We start from the raw sequence: 19,145 nt of genomic DNA on the forward strand, positions 1-19,145 counted from the left end.
ATATTTCGCGGAGAAGAGCTACTGCGCATGATCAAAATGCACTCCACAGCCAAATAAAGATGGCAACTAACAGAAGATCGAAGGTCTACACCATGCACATTGGCCCCAATGTATATAGGGCCATTCATATTAGAGCCTTCTGCGAGATACCATCTTTGTTTGCTGGGCTGTGGAACTCTTTCGTATGAGAAATAACCCTCTGCGAAATATCGTACACCCGCCGTTAATATGAAGGTAGAGGCCGGTCCGTCGACCGCTCCGTACTATCCGCGTCATGACGCGGCGGGCGTGGCGGCTATCGAGCCTTATCGGCGATTGGCGCCTCACCGAAATTAAGCGCTTGGATCGAACACTGTCTTCGCTTTTACTGCTCCGCTCTGCACAGAGCGTGAAAGTGGATTTCTATTTTGCGACTTTTTGTGGGCGCTGTGCACACGTCATTGAGGGCAAATAGTTTGCGTTTTGCCCGTGGAAAAGCGCTGACGTTGCTCGGTATAGTTCATCAAAACTCAGATTCTTTCTTTATTATTCAGTGAACGCTAATAGCGATAAATATTTTTACAAAATAAAATATTTCGAGCGTATCATGACAGAAGCCACTTCGACTTTTCAAAAATGAGCGTGGCCGAATGAGCCGAAAGAAATGCGACCGCGTTCAAGAAAAAAACAAATAGTTACTCTATCAAGTCACCACAGTGCCCCCTGATAACGTCCGAAAGGCTCCTACCCAATTCTCGCACTTTCTTCAGGGAGCAGCAGCAGAGCTGAGCTGATTCACACACTGAATCTCGGCGTAGCGCGCGATAAGGTGCGCAAGCCGCCACGGGCTGCAGCATCATGACGCTGATAGTACGGAGCAGTCGGCGGTCCGGCGTTCACATTTATATCGACGACGTGTGTACGTCGCATTCGCGTCCACAGCCCAGTGACTCGGCAGTTTTCGTCTCTTTCAGAAGAGTCGGAAAAGTTTACACCCTTCATTATAGATTATCACAGATCGATGGAAACTTGTTTTGTTCCGTACGTTACCAGCAAAAAAGAAAAGGCATACACGAGAAGCGCATAAGCCAGGAGAAAAGCCCACGCGAGTGCACTTCGAAAAAAAAAAACACAGCATACTAATGCTTGGGCGGTAAAATGACTGAAGTATCATCGGTCTAGGCAAGTTCTTGTAAGAAAACCTGACACTGGGAGTTATCTCATGCGATAGCGTAAGGCTCCCGTTCAGCGGAAAAGCCGGCGTAGTAGTAGTCGGCGTCCGGCGTGACTTCGTAGGCCACGTGACCCGTGTCGAGTTACACGGGTCACGGCGTCCGGCGTGACCTCGTGGGCGGGCCCCTCCCTTTCCCTGAACACTCGGGTCACGTGACCCGGGTGTTGAATGGGATCCCCTCTCCTTACCCCCCACACCTCCCATACCCTCCTTCACTACTCCTACCTGACCCCCACTCCTTTCCCCTGCCCTCTACCAACACCTCCTAGAAGACAAGGCCGTAGCGCTCTTCTCGTGACGTCGCAAAGGAAGGCCATCGGGGGCGCGCGTCGAAGCGAATGCAACGCGCGTAGATCGACCGTCGTAACGCGTTTTTAGTCACATACCCGTGTCATATTAGCTAAAATGAAAGATGCACATAGCAACGGGTCTAGAAAACATTTTATTACACGGGCAAATTATTACACCGCTAAATAATCGGTACGAAATGGCACGAGATGTGCGTACAAGACGTCTATCGAAAAATGCGATTGTTTTAAGTCGAAAACATTGAGTCATGCAATTATTGTTGTAGGAATGCATATTTTATACAGAAATACTTTGACAAAATGGCGAGACACGCAGTGATTTTGAAACAGCAAAACAGAACAGTTAAAAATCAGGTAGACATAGTCAACGCGGACAAGGCAAGACAAGCGTTTCTCACGATCTTGTAAGCGACGTTATCGCGTGCAGTCACTGAATTCTTGCATCATACCCCGGCCACATGGCAAAATTAATGTAATTTCGATCAAATGACATTATAGGGTCGACAAATCCGCTTGCGGCGCTCGTATAATCACTCAAGACCGCGAGCTGATTAAATCCTATATCACTGAATAAAAATATATTAACGTTTCCCTGTGGCAGGGGTACTAAACTTACTACTTAGTCTACTAATTTACTTCTCCCTATGGGCTCGAGCTGCCTTAGAACAAAACATAACTTATTTTGTATATAATAATACTATCACCTTAATAAGTTAAGATTCTAGTATAAACGCGGAAAAGGCAATAAAATAACTTTAGTATAAATAAACACAGAACCACAAACAACTCACTTTCAATAATCACACAAACTTGATTTTCATCTTCCAGTGAAAACTAGATTAGCGTGCATATTTACAAATGTCGACGCAACTGCATACGAATAATGACAAGAAACAAAATTGCAATTTATCATGCGATTAAAAAAAAAAACGATTGCAGCATCTTACTTGCGTCCTACATGAACAAGAAAGCCTGCAAACAAGTTGTTTTTCACCTGTCGATCGTATCCATACGTCCCACAATATCCGTGACGAACACATTTGAACACGAACTCCAAGAAGCCTCTCTTTGTCGAGAGAGAGGTCTATCGATTAGTCGACCAGAGCCTTCGTTGGCTAGTTGTCACACGTCACTCAAACCGTAGCAGGACTTGTTTCACGAATGCACGTAAAAGCCGTAGTATCAAGCGAACACAAAAAAAAAAAAAAAAAAAAAAACTACCCGAGATTACGGTGATGACAGAAATACGACGGGAAACAAGTCTCAAAAGTACCACACACGAGAGCAGCGGCGACGAAAGGCTTAACGTTGTCGACCCATCTCTTGCTGGTGTGCGCTCCCTGCGACAACGACTGGATTTCTTTTCGGTTTGCTTCCCTTCTGAGATGTCTCAGCGTTCCTTTTCAGACAGTCAGCAGCTCACACACAACGTAAATTTACCAGAATCGGAGCCATGTGGCATCAGCAGCATCGCAGCCGGTCCTTTCGAAAAGTGTGGGGTGCTGCGAAACTGCACGTAGTCCCGCGGTTACGGGAATACTCATAAATATAATTTTGGTACTCTCAACCTTGGTAGCGCGTTATATAATACGTTTATATTATATATATATATAATAAATTGTACAAGACTGCGCCTTTAAAACGTATATTAATGTCGGATAAACGCGCATGAACGAACACCACCGCGCCGCTTGTCAAGGGACATTGTTTTTACGTCGATAGCGTATTCTCACGTAGTTGCGCCATGTACTTCCTTCCTCCGCCATTGTGACGTAACCTCTCAGAGCGCTCTGGCCTTCTTCTCTAGGAGGTGTTGCCTCTACCCCTTGCCCTGCCTTAGTAGCAGTCGGCGGCGGCGTGACCCCGTGAGCCTCCCCAGCTCCCGTCCCCTCATCCACCCCCTCCAAGCCCTCCATTCCCCCCACCCCCACCCGCTTAAATTCCTTCCTCCGCCTCCCCTGCCCTTCCGCCCTCCTCCAACCCTGCGCTGACGACCCGGCCTTGCGTTATCGCGTCATACACTTAAGGCGGAGCCTAAGTGTCCCCCCAATTTTTATTTGTCCTAGTCTCAGGTTTTCTTTCAATGATGTTTCCTAGCCAGCTCGCTCGCGTACTTTCCCTCCTTACAGTTCTTTTAGCTGGATGTACAGTCTCCCGCAATATGAAGGACCCATTCGACCAGGCAGTTTGAGGCTGTTTTGGATTTGCCTATGCCTGGACCATATTTCTTGACGTGAAAGAATGAAATAAACTTTTATCTTTCTTCTCGCTCAAAATGAAGTGCGCCTGGCCAAAGTGGAATAAGCGCCGCCCCATAAATTGCATCGGCGAATAGGTCCTTCATATTGCGAGTGACTGTACACGCACTTAGCGCGGGTGTACGGCCTAGGGAGCAGCTCGACATGAGAAATGTCGCGCTCCGTCGGTTCTTCGATGGGGTCTGGACTAGCTCATTTGGCGGCACATGTATAGTCGTCTGGTGGAGATATTAGTCAATCCTGTGACACAGTCTTTACTTTGTAAAACATGAAACATCATCTCCCCACCCGGGTTCTTCCTCACCTTCTACAGATAATTGATTCGGCATTGTGATACACAACCGCCACCGAATGCAAAAAAACTCAGGTAGATAAAATAAGATGTCCATAATAATGTTTGAGTCTTGGTGGAACCTTAGAAAAAAAAAACTGGGTGCGAACTCCCGAGAGTCCTGAAGTATATCATTGCCTGAGGGCCCGGGATTTTTTATGGCAGTCGAATTTCCCGGGCCTTGTGTAATAAGAGATACTGAAAATTGCATAATTTGGCATGGAACTACTTCAGGTCATGCAGTTAGTTCACGCCAGATTGTCAGATCTATAATGAGCGAAATAATTAAAAGCTCACTAAAACAGCATTAGATGACATATAAAAATACTCTCCCAGACTAGCGTCATGTATCCATAGTGGAGACTGGACCTCCTCAGGCAATTTTGTGCTTTCCTGAACCAGGGGCAGCTGCCCCAGAGACATTCGGGCTTAAATCTCCGGAGCGAAAAGACGCGGTTTTCGGTGCCAGGGACGGGAATTCAGAAAAATACAGAAAAATAATTAGTATAAATATCAAAATGCTCTCCTCGATAATGATACTAGACATACCCAGCTACTTTCTAAACGAAAATTCGAAATTCTCAGGCGATGTTTGTGGCTTCCTGAGCCGGGCGGAACTGCCAAGAAAAACGTTGGGACTTAGTCTCCAGAGCGAAAAGACGCGGTTTTCGGTGCCAGGGACGGGAATTCAGAAAAATACAGAAAAATAATTAGTATAAATATAAAATTCTCTCCTCGAATATGATACTAGACATACCCAGCTACATTCTAAACGAAAATTCGATATTCTCAGGCGATGTTTGTGGCTTCCTGAGCCGGGCGGAACTGCCAAGAAAAACGTTGGGACTTAGTCTCCAGAGCGAAAAGACGCGGTTTTCGGTGCCAGGGACGGGAATTCAGAAAAATACAGAAAAATAATTAGTATAAATATAAAATTCTCTCCTCGAATATGATACTAGACATACCCAGCTACATTCTAAACGAAAATTCGATATTCTCAGGCGATGTTTGTGGCTTCCTGAGCCGGGCGGAACTGCCAAGAAAAACGTTGGGACTTAGTCTCCAGAGCGAAAAGACGCGGTTTTCGGTGCCAGGGACGGGAATTCAGAAAAATACAGAAAAATAATTAGTATAAATATAAAATTCTCTCCTCGAATATGATACTAGACATACCCAGCTACATTCTAAACGAAAATTCGATATTCTCAGGCGATGTTTGTGGCTTCCTGAGCCGGGCGGAACTGCCAAGAAAAACGTTAGGACTTAGTCTCCAGAGCGAAAAGACGCGGTTTTCGGTGCCAGGGACGGGAATTCAGAAAAATACAGAAAAATAATTAGTATAAATATAAAATTCTCTCCTCGAATATGATACTAGACATACCCAGCTACATTCTAAACGAAAATTCGATATTCTCAGGCGATGTTTGTGGCTTCCTGAGCCGGGTGGAACTGCCAAGAAAAACGTTGGGACTTAGTCTCCAGAGCGAAGAGACGGGGCTTTCGGTGCCAGGGACGGGAATTTAGAAACATACAGAAAACTAAATATTATAAATATTAAAATGCCCTCCTAGATCATGATACTAGGCGTAACCAGCTACATTCTAAACGACAATTCAATATTCTCAGGCGTTTTCTTTGGCTTCCTGAGCAAGGCGGAATAGCCAAAAAAACTTTCAGACATACTCTCCACAGCGATGAGACGCGCTTTTTTGTGCATGTGATCAGATAAAAAAAAAACTAAAAAATAATTATTACTATTATCAAAATACCCTCCTGGAATATGATACTAGACCTACCGAGATATGTGAAAGATGCAAATTAAATCTCCTTATCAATTTTTGTGGCTTCCTCAGCCAGGGGCGACTGGGCGAAGAAATGATCTGGCATAGTTCCCAGAGCGACAGATGCGATTTTTTTGTGGGAGGGGCGAGATATAAAAAATTGCAGGAAAATAATATTTATGAATATTAAAATTTTTTTTCCGGAGAATGATAGTAGACATGCCCAGCTACATGCCGCGTAGAAATTTTACCTCCTCATGCATATTCTTCTAATTTCTTGACCTTATGAAAAAAGCACTGTATAATTTTGTCGGCAAAAAGGCGACAAGTAGCCTAACTCGCACTTTTTGCCTACTGCTTTGCCTTTTAACACTCCAGAAGCTTCCTTGAGATTATAAATGCGAACTAGGGTGCCTTCATCTCCGCTCTAATCGGGGTGATGACATCTTTTGTAGTACCCGATGCCGACAGCACGTGCTCACAACGAGAATACAAAGAAATGCCTTGAAAAAAAATGGTGCCGTAGCACAAGTAAAGCGCGCTCCTACCAAAGAATAAAAAGCACAGCGCCCGTATGAGAAATATTGCACCATTGTTGGTGACATGGTCACGTGACGATAATTTACGGGGGTCACGTGACCATCGTCGTTTGCGCCACATTAACCACGTAACCACAGTGAAAGAGTGGGCTAACGGAAGCCACAAGGTCATGTGACCATGATCCGTGGGGTCATAAGAACACGGTCCGTGGAGTAACGGGAACACAACGCGCGGGGCGGGGGGGGGGGGGGGGGCGTTCCTCTCCGCCAGGTCTCCACGCGGGAAATGATATCGCATTTAAGCCTCACAGGTTGTCCAATTGTCCAAGATGACAGCCAACTTTTTGCCGATCACGGGCGAGCGCGGTTCTTCTTGGTGGGCGGCCAACGAACCCCCCCTCCTCTCACCACCCGAAAAGTACAGAGGAAGCACCTAGAGCTCCCAGAAGTGTGTGAGTCAGAAATTGTGTAAAGTCGTCGATTTCTTTACTAGGATTTGGGCATGGTACAGGAACCGCAGGATATCTTATTGGTCTATAATTGCTATCGACATGTATGGCGCTAAAATGAATTCGTTTGTCCTGTGAAAAGAAGGATCTTGCTACCATGGTGCAATCATCAGAAATATATATTTCCTTCTTTAAAATAGTAATTATTTGCGAAATATTTTGGGCGTGAGATCTCTGCTGACCCAACCATGTTTTAACGCTATTGCCAGCCCTCGGTTATTAGAGACCTTTAGACCTAGATAACTCAAAATTGAGCGTAAATTTCAAAATTCTCTCCTGGAATCAATTAAAGCTAAGATTAATAAAGCGATCGCATTTGACCTCAAGCTCCTGTGGCGACAAGCTTTTCTTCCTGGGAGCTGAATGTCATGGCCTCGTTTTCAATGGGAGTCTATGGGATTCGGTTTGTTGATTCGGGAAGGAAATGTAATGGTCGTGAGGCACTGAAATTCTTCAAATAAGCGGGCTATTAGATCAATACTATGGCCTCGCGAGTGCAATTAAATTTGTGGAGTTTTAACTGAATTACAAAAATAAAACTTTTTTGCCCATTGAGTTACGCTGGGGCGCTGACGTGACTGCCGAGAGATGGCGTAAGTTGCGAGCGGCGGCATGTCCCGGATTCTTGGGGTTGATTGAAAATGAAAACGTGTCCAATCATTTTATTTCAAATTAAACCAAGCCGCAGCTGCCTCGTCAGAGTACAGAGGCTACCAGTAAAGGCCGGTTCAGACACTTGCGTTTGAGTGCGTTTGACTGCGTTGCATCGAGAACCGAAAGCGAGTCACCGGCACATCTGTGCTTCGTATGAAACGTGCAATCCAATTCAAAGAATCATCTTAGCACACGATATAAGTAGCAGGGATGTCCTGGTTTCTCGCTGCCGCAACGCAGTCAAACGCAACTGTCTGAACCAGGCTTAAGAGTGCGTAGCCAAATTCGAACACGGAGCCTCCGTCAATCGTCCCGTTGAAACGGCACCTTTTATCAATGCTATCGCGGAATGAAATTCATGACCCTGATGTCCAGTGCATAGCGAGATCTTCGGCGATTTCTTTTAGAGTCGCTCGTCCGTCGGCGATGAACTGTGCGAATAGGCTTAGCGTAGAGCAGATCGCAGCGTTGACGCATATTCCGAGCGGCGAACATTTTCACTGTGCACTCCTTCAGCTGCACGACGATCTGATTGAACCGCGGTAGGTCCCAGAAAGAATTGCTGAGCTGAACACCACGAAATTTTACGTAACACAGAACTTCGAAAACACCACGTCGCCCTTGCTGCGCCAGTCGAGGTAACCGCCATCTTGAAACTGGCGCTCTCGTTGGGTCCGAGGTCCCTCGAGAGCGTCCCGCAAAGCCCGCTAGCCCGCCTCGCAAAATCCCCAGCGTTGCGTGCGTACGCAATACGCTAGCCCTTCTATTGCGTTCTGCGCAAGCGACCTCACGACCCGCAATTTTATTGCGTACGCAAGGCTTTAGCGTACGATCCACTAAAACTGTCTATTATCTATGAGGAGAAAGTAGAAAATATATGTCGGAGATAAAACATCTTCGAAATATTTAATTTAGAAAAGTAACCAATCACGAGAATGCGTTTCGGAGTGCGCACGAAAAAAAAAGATAGTTTAAAAAGCGACTTACAACTCCAAGTATTCTTTCACATTCCCTGTGTGGTATCAAGAACTTATTGGAGCCAGCCGTGCAAGAAACCCAGCAATTTCCGATACTCATGCCTTCATATTTCTGAAAAACAAAAGATTTTACCGCTATGAAGGTTTTGCATATAATTCTGCAATCTACATCAATATTTAGGTTGTTTATACTGCACACAATGAATATCAAATATATTCCAATGTTATTTTAGGTTTACTTATATAGGGTGGACCAAGTCACAAGGCTCGATCTAAAATGGACCGTAAAAATCAACGGCTGCACGTAGCAATCCAAGATTTTGGTCAAAAATGTATATCACAGGTCGGTTTTTTCTTGCAAAACTACAAACCGTAATTCTCTTTCTGTAAAAAATAAGGGCCAAGAAACGTGCCAGGGTCTACGGTGGGCAGCGACTTACACAACAGGGGTCCAGTAGTGGGGTGTGTTTGGCGTTCATTTTGGTAGATGGCGTTGGGAGCAACGTCCGAAGGTGCAGCCAACCAAGGAAAGAAAGCAGACCACACGCAGACCAAATCCGTAGGCACCAAAAGCGCCGCCGTTATGCAGATGCGTTTTTTTTACTTTATGTTTTGCTTTTATTTTCCGCATTTCTTTTTAACCGAAGGTAGATTTGAAAAAGATTATGTTAATTTTAACAAACCACGGTTGTCGGGAGCCGTCGCGATAAGGAGATAGCGCCATCTATCAATACGAACACTCAAACACACCCCGCAACAGAACCCCTGTCGTCTGCGTCGCTGCCCGCCGTAGACCATGGCAAGTTTCTTGGCCTTAATTTTTTACAGAAAGAGAACTACGCTTTCTAATTTTACAAGAAAAATACACCTTTGACGAAAAGTTTAGATTACTGCGTGCAGGCGTCGATTTTTACGGTTAATTTTAGATCAAGTGTGGTGACTTGGACCAGCCTATACGCCTCGCAAGTGGGCTCATTTTCGTCTTCTGGGCATAAGAAAGGAAGTAGCGGTGACGTCAGAACGCCGAACTCTGATTGGCAGTTCGCGACCCCCTATCTCAGCGTCGTCTGCTCCTTTGCAACGTCGTCTGCTCGCAACGTCGTCTGCGTCTGTCTTACCTTTTTTGCGACTTTCGGAGCGAACTCGACCTCGCCTTTAAGAGAGGGCAGACGAAATAACTCGAGCGGTACGTTGTTTTTGTCTAACAACTAGCAGACGCGCATCAAGGAGGGAAGTCAAAGGACTCCCTGGCGAGGTGTCCCGGGGCGCGGAGGTTTTTTTGCTTAGAACCGAGGCAAGTTCCCTCCCAAATACCTTTTCCCTCCATTCGTGTGCGGCGAGACCCCTCACTCTTTAATGGCGTCGGCGGGTAGGCGCAGTTAACGTCGTCTGCTTTACGTCTGCTAGTCAAAGCGGTCAAAGCGATGGCTGCTTTACCTTTGCTGCGTCTGTCGGAGATTCACCGCTTTTTCATCGGCGAGAGTCACCGTTGCCTCGGCAAACAAGGAGATAACAAGAGGAAGAAATTGACATTTTAATCTAAAACTGAGGTCAGCAATCAAAATATTATACGGGAAGGGTTCACAAGGGTCGCGCGGGCATATTCCACTCAGCATGCCAGCCGGTCGTGGGCAGACGGTCGCCGAGTCGCGGAGAGCCTGCTAGGCCTAACTGCCCAGCTCGTTTGGTCGCGTTCGGTGGGATCGTGGCCGTGGGAGCTTTTCCCGGGTGTTTGTGGATCCAGCGTTTTTGTTCGTCGTGGTCTGTTTCAAGTACTTTTTACTTTTTTCTTGCTGCTTGAAGTCGGGACGCGTCAGAACCGCACGTAAAAAAATAAACGTCCGTGGGTCGTCGCGACCGCGACGTTGTCGGCCATGCTGATTTGATCGTAAGAAGTGCGTAAGACAGCTTCGGAGCTGTCGTAGGATTTTGTCGTAACCTGCGCGAAACTTACGAAAATTTCGTTTCGTGAATACGAATTTGTTCTTAAGTTTTGTCTTACGCACATTTTTGGCGTAAGATCGTTTTGTGAATCTGGCCTTGCGGAAGTCGCAGGAAAGGTAAGACAGACGCAGACGACGTTGCGAGCAGACGACGTTGCAAAGGAGCAGACGACGCTCAGATAGGGGGGCGCGATCAGCCAATCAGGGCTCGGCGTTCTGACGTCACCGCTACCCCCTGCGCGAGAAGCAGACGAACTTCCCTCCGCATATATATACTGAAACGGAAACCCCGCTATCCACTAGGTTTTAGGAAAGGGAGTGGTAGCATCCTCGACACTAGTCAGAAACACAAGTTGTAGGAAAACATTGAATGTACACACTATTTAAATTTTATTGCTATTGAATAAAATATTAGAGTCAAACGTTTTTTAGCTAGACAAGGTAGCCCTTATGTGTTTTTTATTTTTATTTACGGCGTATCTGCTTTGTTGTTCAACATACTTTGAGCGCATTACTATGGAGACATTTGTGTTTCCCGAAAAATGGTTCCCCCATTAAAAATCCAACATATCGACGAAAAAGTTTACTTTCTACACCAGGCAGGTAGTTTTCGGGGCTGGGTTGGAAGGTCAATTAGCACAGGCTGACGTCCTTGGCCCCGGTGCAATGCATACGTTGGCCAGAAAGGAGAAAGAAGGTTACGAGTGCGAAGGAAACGCTGTCTTGTTTAGCTATATCATTACGGTTATTGCTTTCGCAAAATAATGCGAAGAACGGCGGCCGGAGCTCGAAACCTCAGGCTGTGTAAAAACGCTGTGTCGAGAACTAAACGTATTAGGAAGCGAGATATAGCGAGACAAGCCTTGCGAAAGTGGAAATACTAACGTGGGAGTCGCGGTGAAAGGTCAGGCGGTCATCATTAGTAAAGAGGGAGGGGGGGGGGGGGGACTTCTGATCGAAAAAAACGTTTTGAAAATGAAGAGGCTAAACTCATTTTATCCCGAGGGTTCATTATGTAATAAAATGAAACATCTTGGAACCATCATTTCATTGGTCGGTGGAACCATGGCTTTTCCAAGACACTTGCCCAGTACGTTGTGACATCAAAAAAGGTTCCGCTGCTTCGACGCGTTATCTTCGGCTCTGGAGACTGACCTCGCACCTGCGAATATTGTCACCAATGGTTCGGGAGCCCCGATTCGGATCTTCAATGTTTCTGAGCCATTATAATTTGAACTCAATGTAAATAATTAAAATACCATGATGTTTGTATGTGAATGTGGTCGTGTTAGCGCTTGTGGATTTTAGTTTCATAATAACGTTTATAAAATATTAATATATCATTGATTGTCGCATTTTTATTTGCCGGGCTAACAAGAGTCTGTCAACACAATTTTTTCTTTTGGCGATCTGGCGTTTTACAGCATATAAACTAATTTATTATTATTTATTAAAATATAAGAATATAGTACTTCACTGCCCCAAACTGTGAATTCCTATCATGAATTTAACAAAATTCATTAAAGGAAAGTACAATACGTGGCATTTATGCCGCGATCCTTAAGCCTCCTCAAACATCGGGGCACGGAATGAACAAATGCGTTGCTTTCCATATAACTCGTTTGAAGGTATATGGCCCAAGTCGGGTTGCTCTCAGAAATAATAAATTTAAAGTAATTACATTACTTTTTAAAGGTCATTTTTAATTGTAATCAATAACTTTTCACGTAGTAGTAATTGTAATTGTAATTAAACTACTTTTTGAGCAAAGAAATTGTAATTGTAGTTAGATTACATTTTGAAAGTAATTTACCCATGTATGCTAAAGACAGGGCTTCTACTCGTTCGTCGTCATTCGCCGAAGGCGCCCTTTAAAACCCTGTGTGAGCCGTGAGTCTGACCGTTAAGAACAAATGGAAATATTTGCGGAAGCGCAGTGCCAGAGGAAAAAGGCGCAACTCGTCGAAAACAAGTTTCGCCGGTCTCGTGGTGTGATCAAAGCTTCCATGGCACGCCGAAGCACTGCGTCTCTACGCCTTCGCATGCTTGGATACCGATCAAGAATCGACACCGCGCGGATGTGTTTTGCGAGTTCAATGTGCGTGAAGCCGTATGTGCCTCTGGAGCAGCGTTCTATTTCACTTCAACAACGGTATTTGTAACTTGCGGCACTCGCGTTACAGAAACGAGCTTCACCCAGAGTCCAGCGGCGACGGAAGAGGGGGAAGGTTCGTATTTATTTTTTTTTGTCATTAGGAGGTTTACGGAATACCGCGCGCAACAGCTCCCCATCACTGATGAGTGCTGGCTTTTTATCAACCATCTTTATTGCATCTTACGTATGAGCGCGGCTCGCCTAATTGTGTTTGGTCAACAGAACGCACACGACCGTGTGGGCCGCGGTTAAAAAAAAAGTCATTTGCACCGTCTTGTAGTTTTTCCTTTGAAAACCCTCCTTGCTCTACAACGTTGCTCTGTGCTGCCATGTGACTTATTAGAGTAGATTTGGAACATAGCCAGGGTTAATAGTGCATACGACCAAACAAACAGATTGTTTACTCCCTTTATTGATAGCAACTCGCAGGAGCAGCTGGACGATCCAGAACTCCGTGGCCCATATATAGTAAAAAGACACCTACGTGCGACAGACTTTCAAAACTTCGCAGCGAAGCCGATTCTCGATCGGTACCCAAGCGTGTGAAGTGACAGAGACGCGGCATTTTGGCGTGCCAAGGAAGCTTTGATCACGCCGCGAGACCGGCGAAACTTGGTTTCGAAAAGTTGTGCCTTTACATACGGCTTCAAGCACATTGCACGTGCAAAACACATCCACACGGTGTCGACTCAGCCGGTATCCAAGCGTGCGAAAGCACAAAGACGCAGCCCTTCGCTGTGCCAAGAAAGTTTAGATCACGTCGCGAGACCGGCAAAACTTGTTTTCGAAGAGTTGTGTCTTTACATACGGCTCCACGCACATTGCACGTGCTAAACACATCCACACGGCGTCGATTCTTAGCTGGTATTTAAGCGTGCGAATGCACAGAGACGCAGCCCTTCGGCGTGCCAAGAAAGTTTTGATCACGCCGCGAGACCGGCGAAACTTGCTTTCGACGAATCGTGGCTTTTTTTCTGTGGCACTGCGCTCCGTAAAAATGTCTACGTGTTCTCGGCGGCAAGTCACCGGGTTACACTGGGTTTCAAACACTTCTTCAGCCAATGACGACAAACGAGTAGAAAACTTGTCTTCAGCACGCCTCCGCCAGCCTCCGCAACAATCCGAAAACGCGATTTTTACACATGCAAGAGGACGTCCGGTGACCGCACAAGTGGAGCGGGGACAGGGATGGGCAGTATTTCAAATACAAGTATTTGAAATACGTATTTAAAATACTTTGTGAATTTTGCATTTGTATTCAATTACAAATTGGGTAATGTATTTGATATGTGTATTTAAATACTAAAACATGGGTATTTCAAATACAATTGTAATTAAATACAATTTTGTGGGCGAAAATCGAAAATACATCTCTCAAATTTATAGTCACGACTCATTTTGCTCATCCTAAGACGTGTCCAGAGCAGGAAGAGAACTACGTTCTGCACCGAATGCAATGTCTCTCAATCAAGCACAAGCGTTTAGTGACTTTGTGATTACGGTACTAGTCTAGGGCAAGAATAGTGACGAAATCGACGTTCACAGGCAGAAGGGCTAAATAAGTGCCTGTGACAACTTGTGATGTTCTCCAGCCTGATTTCCATCCATATTTTTGCCTGGAACATTCTAAATGCGCGGGTCGTCGAGATTTTCGTAACTGGTGCGAGTTGCAACAATAAAAAATTCTCTAGCTAGTTCTGCACGTCTCGGTCGTCTCGGTTCTTTGTTGGTCTATACCAAAATTTAATCGACAAAAAAGCTACTTGAAACTCTGTACTTTTTCACCTATTATGTCCAAGCTTATTACGTTTTTTTGTGATTATATTTCTATCACGTTACTAGAGCCTCGCACACTAACTCCCGAGTGTGCGGTGCAAAATTAAAATGAGATACCCAGAAGCCCGTTGAAGGTGCCCTGAAGTCGCTGACGCAAATTTTGAGGAATGTATTTGGAAAAGTATTTGGAGGAGACCAAATACATTTGGTTGTATTTGTATCTTGTATTTAAATGATTTTTTGGAAATGTCATTAGATTTGTAATTAAATACATTTTTGACGAATTATTTTGTATTTGTATTTTGATACATATTTGCACGTATTTTGCCCATCCCTGAGCGGGGATGCGCGATCCAGCAATTTTCATTGAGATCAATAATCCCAGCAGTTTCGGCCCGGGTTTGCTTGCCTGCTTCATGGTTGAAGACGCGGGTATGCGATGACTGACGTTAGACCTAACTTCTGGCCTAACGCTACGCTTTAAGGTCTAAGGTTGTGAATCGGTACCCGCAGCTGGGGCTTCGATGTTGATGATGAAAGGTTACAAAGGCTATTGTACCTTTGCTTTTGTAATCTTCAAGAAATTTGTGCATGCTCAAATCAATATACTACATAATTGAGAGAGAAAAAAATTCATAGTTAAAAATCTATCATTGCAATTTTTCATTAAATCGTTGTCAAAACAGATTGAGCTTTTTTCTGCAGAAACATATTAATGAGCATGGAGATATAGCAGGATTAAAACTAAAAACAGAAATAATTTAGTTATCGGAATTTTGGATTGATTATTGTCAAGATAACTTTTTTCTTTCGGTAAATTAGCATCTGGCATAATTGTTTAGAGCGCAGCTCTTAGGCACCCGTTTCCGGCCTTCCGGGATGAGCGGCGTCGTCGTCGGCGTAACCGCGGCGACGCTTTGGCACCATGCCGAAACGTCCTCGCGAGGTCACGTGACGTCACGGGGGTCATGTGACCCTCGATAATGTCGCGTGACCCCTGCGAAGGCACGTGGCCCTCGTGAAGTCCCGTGACCCCCATGAAGTCACGTGATCCCGGTGACGTCACGGGAGCCCCGTGAGGTCACGAGGGTCACGTACCTCACGGTTACGCCCTCGGCGACGCCGATGGCGACGCCGCTCGGAGGGAGGAGTAGCAAGCAGGCAGGATGAAGAGGTGAGGAGGGGGGAAGGAACGATATACATTCTCCTCAGTACCCTTCCCCTCCTTCTCCTTAAGAGCTGCGCTCTAATCCGGCATTACAGGGAGTTGTAAACGGCTTTCATTTTTTTCATTAAAAAAATTCACTGTAAGTGTCAAAAAAGGGGCATATATTTTTATATATTCCAAATTATGGGAAAATATCGGCGTATGTGGGAATACATGTAGCCATATGCGGCTAAATATGGGAAACCACGCTATATAAGGTACTATATATAGTCCTATAGAACATTAATTGGCACATATTTGGATATATCTGTTAGCATTCCTGACCAAATGAGTCATCGTAGTTGCCATATAGGCCCCAATCTGCTCCGTTATGTGTCAATATACCGCCTTATGCATTTATTTATATCATTTTATATGACCCTATCTGAGATAAATTTGGTCCATATATCGCACTTTTGTAAGGGGAAATAACGTCGCTTGTTACTCACCCAAAAAGTAAATAAATACGTTACTCGCTATCGTGTCTCAAAAGGAAAGCGTTACTTTACCAGAAATGATACGAGTTACCGTTCTGGTTACTTTGACGACCATGCACAACTGCCTCTATTTCATCGTTCAATGTTTTTCTTTTCTTTTTTTTTTCAGTACGCGTTACTTAAGCAGTAGCGGCCTTTCCAAATTTTCATCAGCTATGTCTCCCCGCTTCCTTGAGGATACATATCCCGCGACGATCAAGTGTCGTTCTACCGACGCGCTTGATGGAACGACAGTTTTGTGCATTAGGAAGGGCTAGTGAATCTCAAATTGCGCTTTTTTTTTTCTTCTCCCTGCTTGTAAAGTTTGAAGCTGACAATAGTTTCTCTGCCTTCCAGTGTTGGAAACACCCTGGTTGAGATTCGGTTTGTGCACGATTCTAGAATGATCAACCAACAAAGTTTGTCGTGTTCGTTGGGTGAAGGAGATTCCTAGCTGTAAAGTTAAACTGACTTTTTTATTAATAAGCATCGCGATACAATTAACTTGTTTTTCGAGTTGTCCATCTCCCTTTTTCGCAATAAACGCGTACTCAGGGCAGAATTAAAACGAGGCTGTCTAAACGGGGCTTTACAGGGTACATTTGCAAAAAGTAACAAACTACAGGTATCCGTTACTTTGCCTTAAAAGGACCTCGAGAAAAAAATTAAACAGTCTGGTTGAAACACGAGTGTCGATAAAACAACAACAGTATTTTAAAGCAATATTGGCGGCCCGAGAAGCGATTCAATCGGTAGTCACCTCCTTTCCACTTGTGTTCTCTCTCGGCATATCGGGCGCGTGGAGGAGAGGCCGATGGGCTCCGCCATCACGACCGAGATGGTCATTCCGGAATGACCCGTGATGCATATAACTTCGCGCGCAGAATTAAAAAAAAAAAAAAATTCTCTTGCCGTGAATTTTGCCATAGATCTTTTTTGGCACGTAAACATTTATTTGTTAACACGCGTGTCCCAACCAGAATGTTTATTTTTTTATTTTCACAAGCTTTTTAATAATAATTAAGCACGTTATTCGTTCATTTTCTAAAAAAAGAAATAACTGAATACGTGACCCCATACCGAGAAAAATACTAGGTAGAAGTAGCTAGTAACGCGTTACGTAAATGTCTGGCCAAGTCATCCCAAAGGTTATTGCGAAGCACGGCGCGTGCGATGAATACAACCCTGGAGCGTCTTTTGGATGAGCTTAGACCGAGTCGCGGACCTAAATGGGTGGAGGAACAATTCACGAGTTTTTTTCGCGTCAGCCCTTCAGTGGACGACACCGAAAGCACTACGTAATCTACCCATAAAAATGCGGCGAATAATGACTCTCTGGTGTAAGCTCTAGCAGTAGGGACAAGCATCTAGAAATAATTAACCGGGCTACGGTCCGCTCGCATGTGCAAAAAAAGAAAAAAAGAAATCCGATCAAACTTAGAACTTCAATCGTCTACGGCTGGGCTCTTATTGGCTGTCGTTGCCGACTCAGAAATACAACACTTCGTGCGGCTTTTTTTCAGCTGTCTGCATGCGCAATATTGTTGCCCGAGCCATGCAAGGGCGGGGGATGGGGGGGGGGGGGGGGGGGGGGGGGCGGCCAGAGAAGGTTTTAGGGCTACCCTCGGGCCTCTGCCGCGGTTTAGTTTCCAATGTCGTCCCCTCATCTTGCTTTGCGGCAAGGACGCAATATATTGGGGTACCATGATGAAATGACGATGATGACGGAAGCGAATAAAAGAGAAGAAGATGCACGACAAGGGCGCGGACAACGGTGATTGATTTGAAGTTCAAGAGTTAACCGCAACGGTCGGCCACGGCTGCTGCGTTGACCCTGGCCCGTCAACGCCACGGCGCCAAGGCGTCGACAAACCACTTGTCCCTCTGAGGTCCTGAGGCGCTCATCAACCCAGAGGCCTCCCATGAACCATATCTGGGAAGCCATCAGTGACTTTCAGGTGAGATGACTTTGATAGTGTTCTTGTGTTTGTGAGTTTACACCTGATTCAAATTTTAAAATGTATTTCGCGTATCTTTGATTTTTTCCCCTAAATAAATTCGGCTTTTGTTCTTTTCTAACTGATTGGTGGACCTCCTCTTCATCCCACTCGCGGGCCGTTTTGGGCAAAACGTGACAGGAACCACCTAACCACCACGCTACAAGTAGAGAAGCACCTGTGCATCCTAGGTCCTTGCCCACATAGTTGAGCTGTGGCAGAAAAGGTCAGCTCCAACGCAATTGTATCATGGGTGGTACCGAGCTACGGCTGAAAGGAGGCGATGCCGTTACTTAACTACTGTCAGACCACCTTACCCTGCAAAAGTTTATGAGCTCATAACTAAGGAGCCGATAACTGTATCTCAGGTTTTAGGTTGCGGTTTGATAAAGACGGACCTTTCGTAGATGGCAAACTCGAATAAGTTGAATGAAAAATGCTTCTGGAAACTGGATGAACTTTAATTTAGTGAGTTTTGGCGTGTTAGGAACCTCTTAATTTGTTCAAACATCAAGTTGGGCGCTCATTGCATAAAAACACAGGCGATGGAACACCATTCATGGCGCCATCGAAGTGGCGTTCTGCTTCGGCACTCAAGAATTTTCGCGCCTACTTATGTTGTTGATGTATTTGATAAATATATCGTGGGCTTCGACTTTCTGAAAGTGTTCATTATTCCTCGCTGAACCTAAAGCATCACACCGAAATGGGAACGTGGAAGGCTTACATGGGCTCCTGGAAAATATTTGTGGATTTCTCATCTGCTCTATGTCAAAAATTCTTTCCCTGAATTCGAAGCTATTGATTGTACGACTGATCACCATATTTGCTCTAAAGATTTCACGTTCAGTGAACAAAATGCCATTGTTACAATACCCCAAGGATCATTATGTAAAAAAAAAAAAATAACACAGGCATATAAAATTCATTATCGTTCCGCCATCGGTATCGCTAAATTAACATATAAAACGGTACACAGACAAGAAAACTGTCGAGCGGCACCCGGTTACCATCTTGTGAG

General features: G+C 45.0%; 1 protein-coding gene across 1 annotated transcript in view; it reads right to left on the reverse strand.

The window, feature by feature from the left end:
- LOC120842846 overlaps positions 1-19,145 on the reverse strand; it is a 135,663-nt gene that overhangs the window by 88,246 nt on the left and 28,272 nt on the right. The window contains exon 3 of the mRNA XM_040214033.1: positions 8,581-8,682. Coding sequence (XP_040069967.1) covers positions 8,581-8,682 — 102 coding nt within the window. The remainder of the gene's footprint in view (positions 1-8,580; positions 8,683-19,145) is intronic.

The sequence above is a fragment of the Ixodes scapularis genome, unplaced genomic scaffold, assembly GCF_016920785.2.
Source record: "Ixodes scapularis isolate PalLabHiFi unplaced genomic scaffold, ASM1692078v2 ptg000834l_1___fragment_1__unscaffolded, whole genome shotgun sequence".
In the NCBI taxonomy this organism is placed as follows: domain Eukaryota; kingdom Metazoa; phylum Arthropoda; class Arachnida; order Ixodida; family Ixodidae; genus Ixodes; species Ixodes scapularis.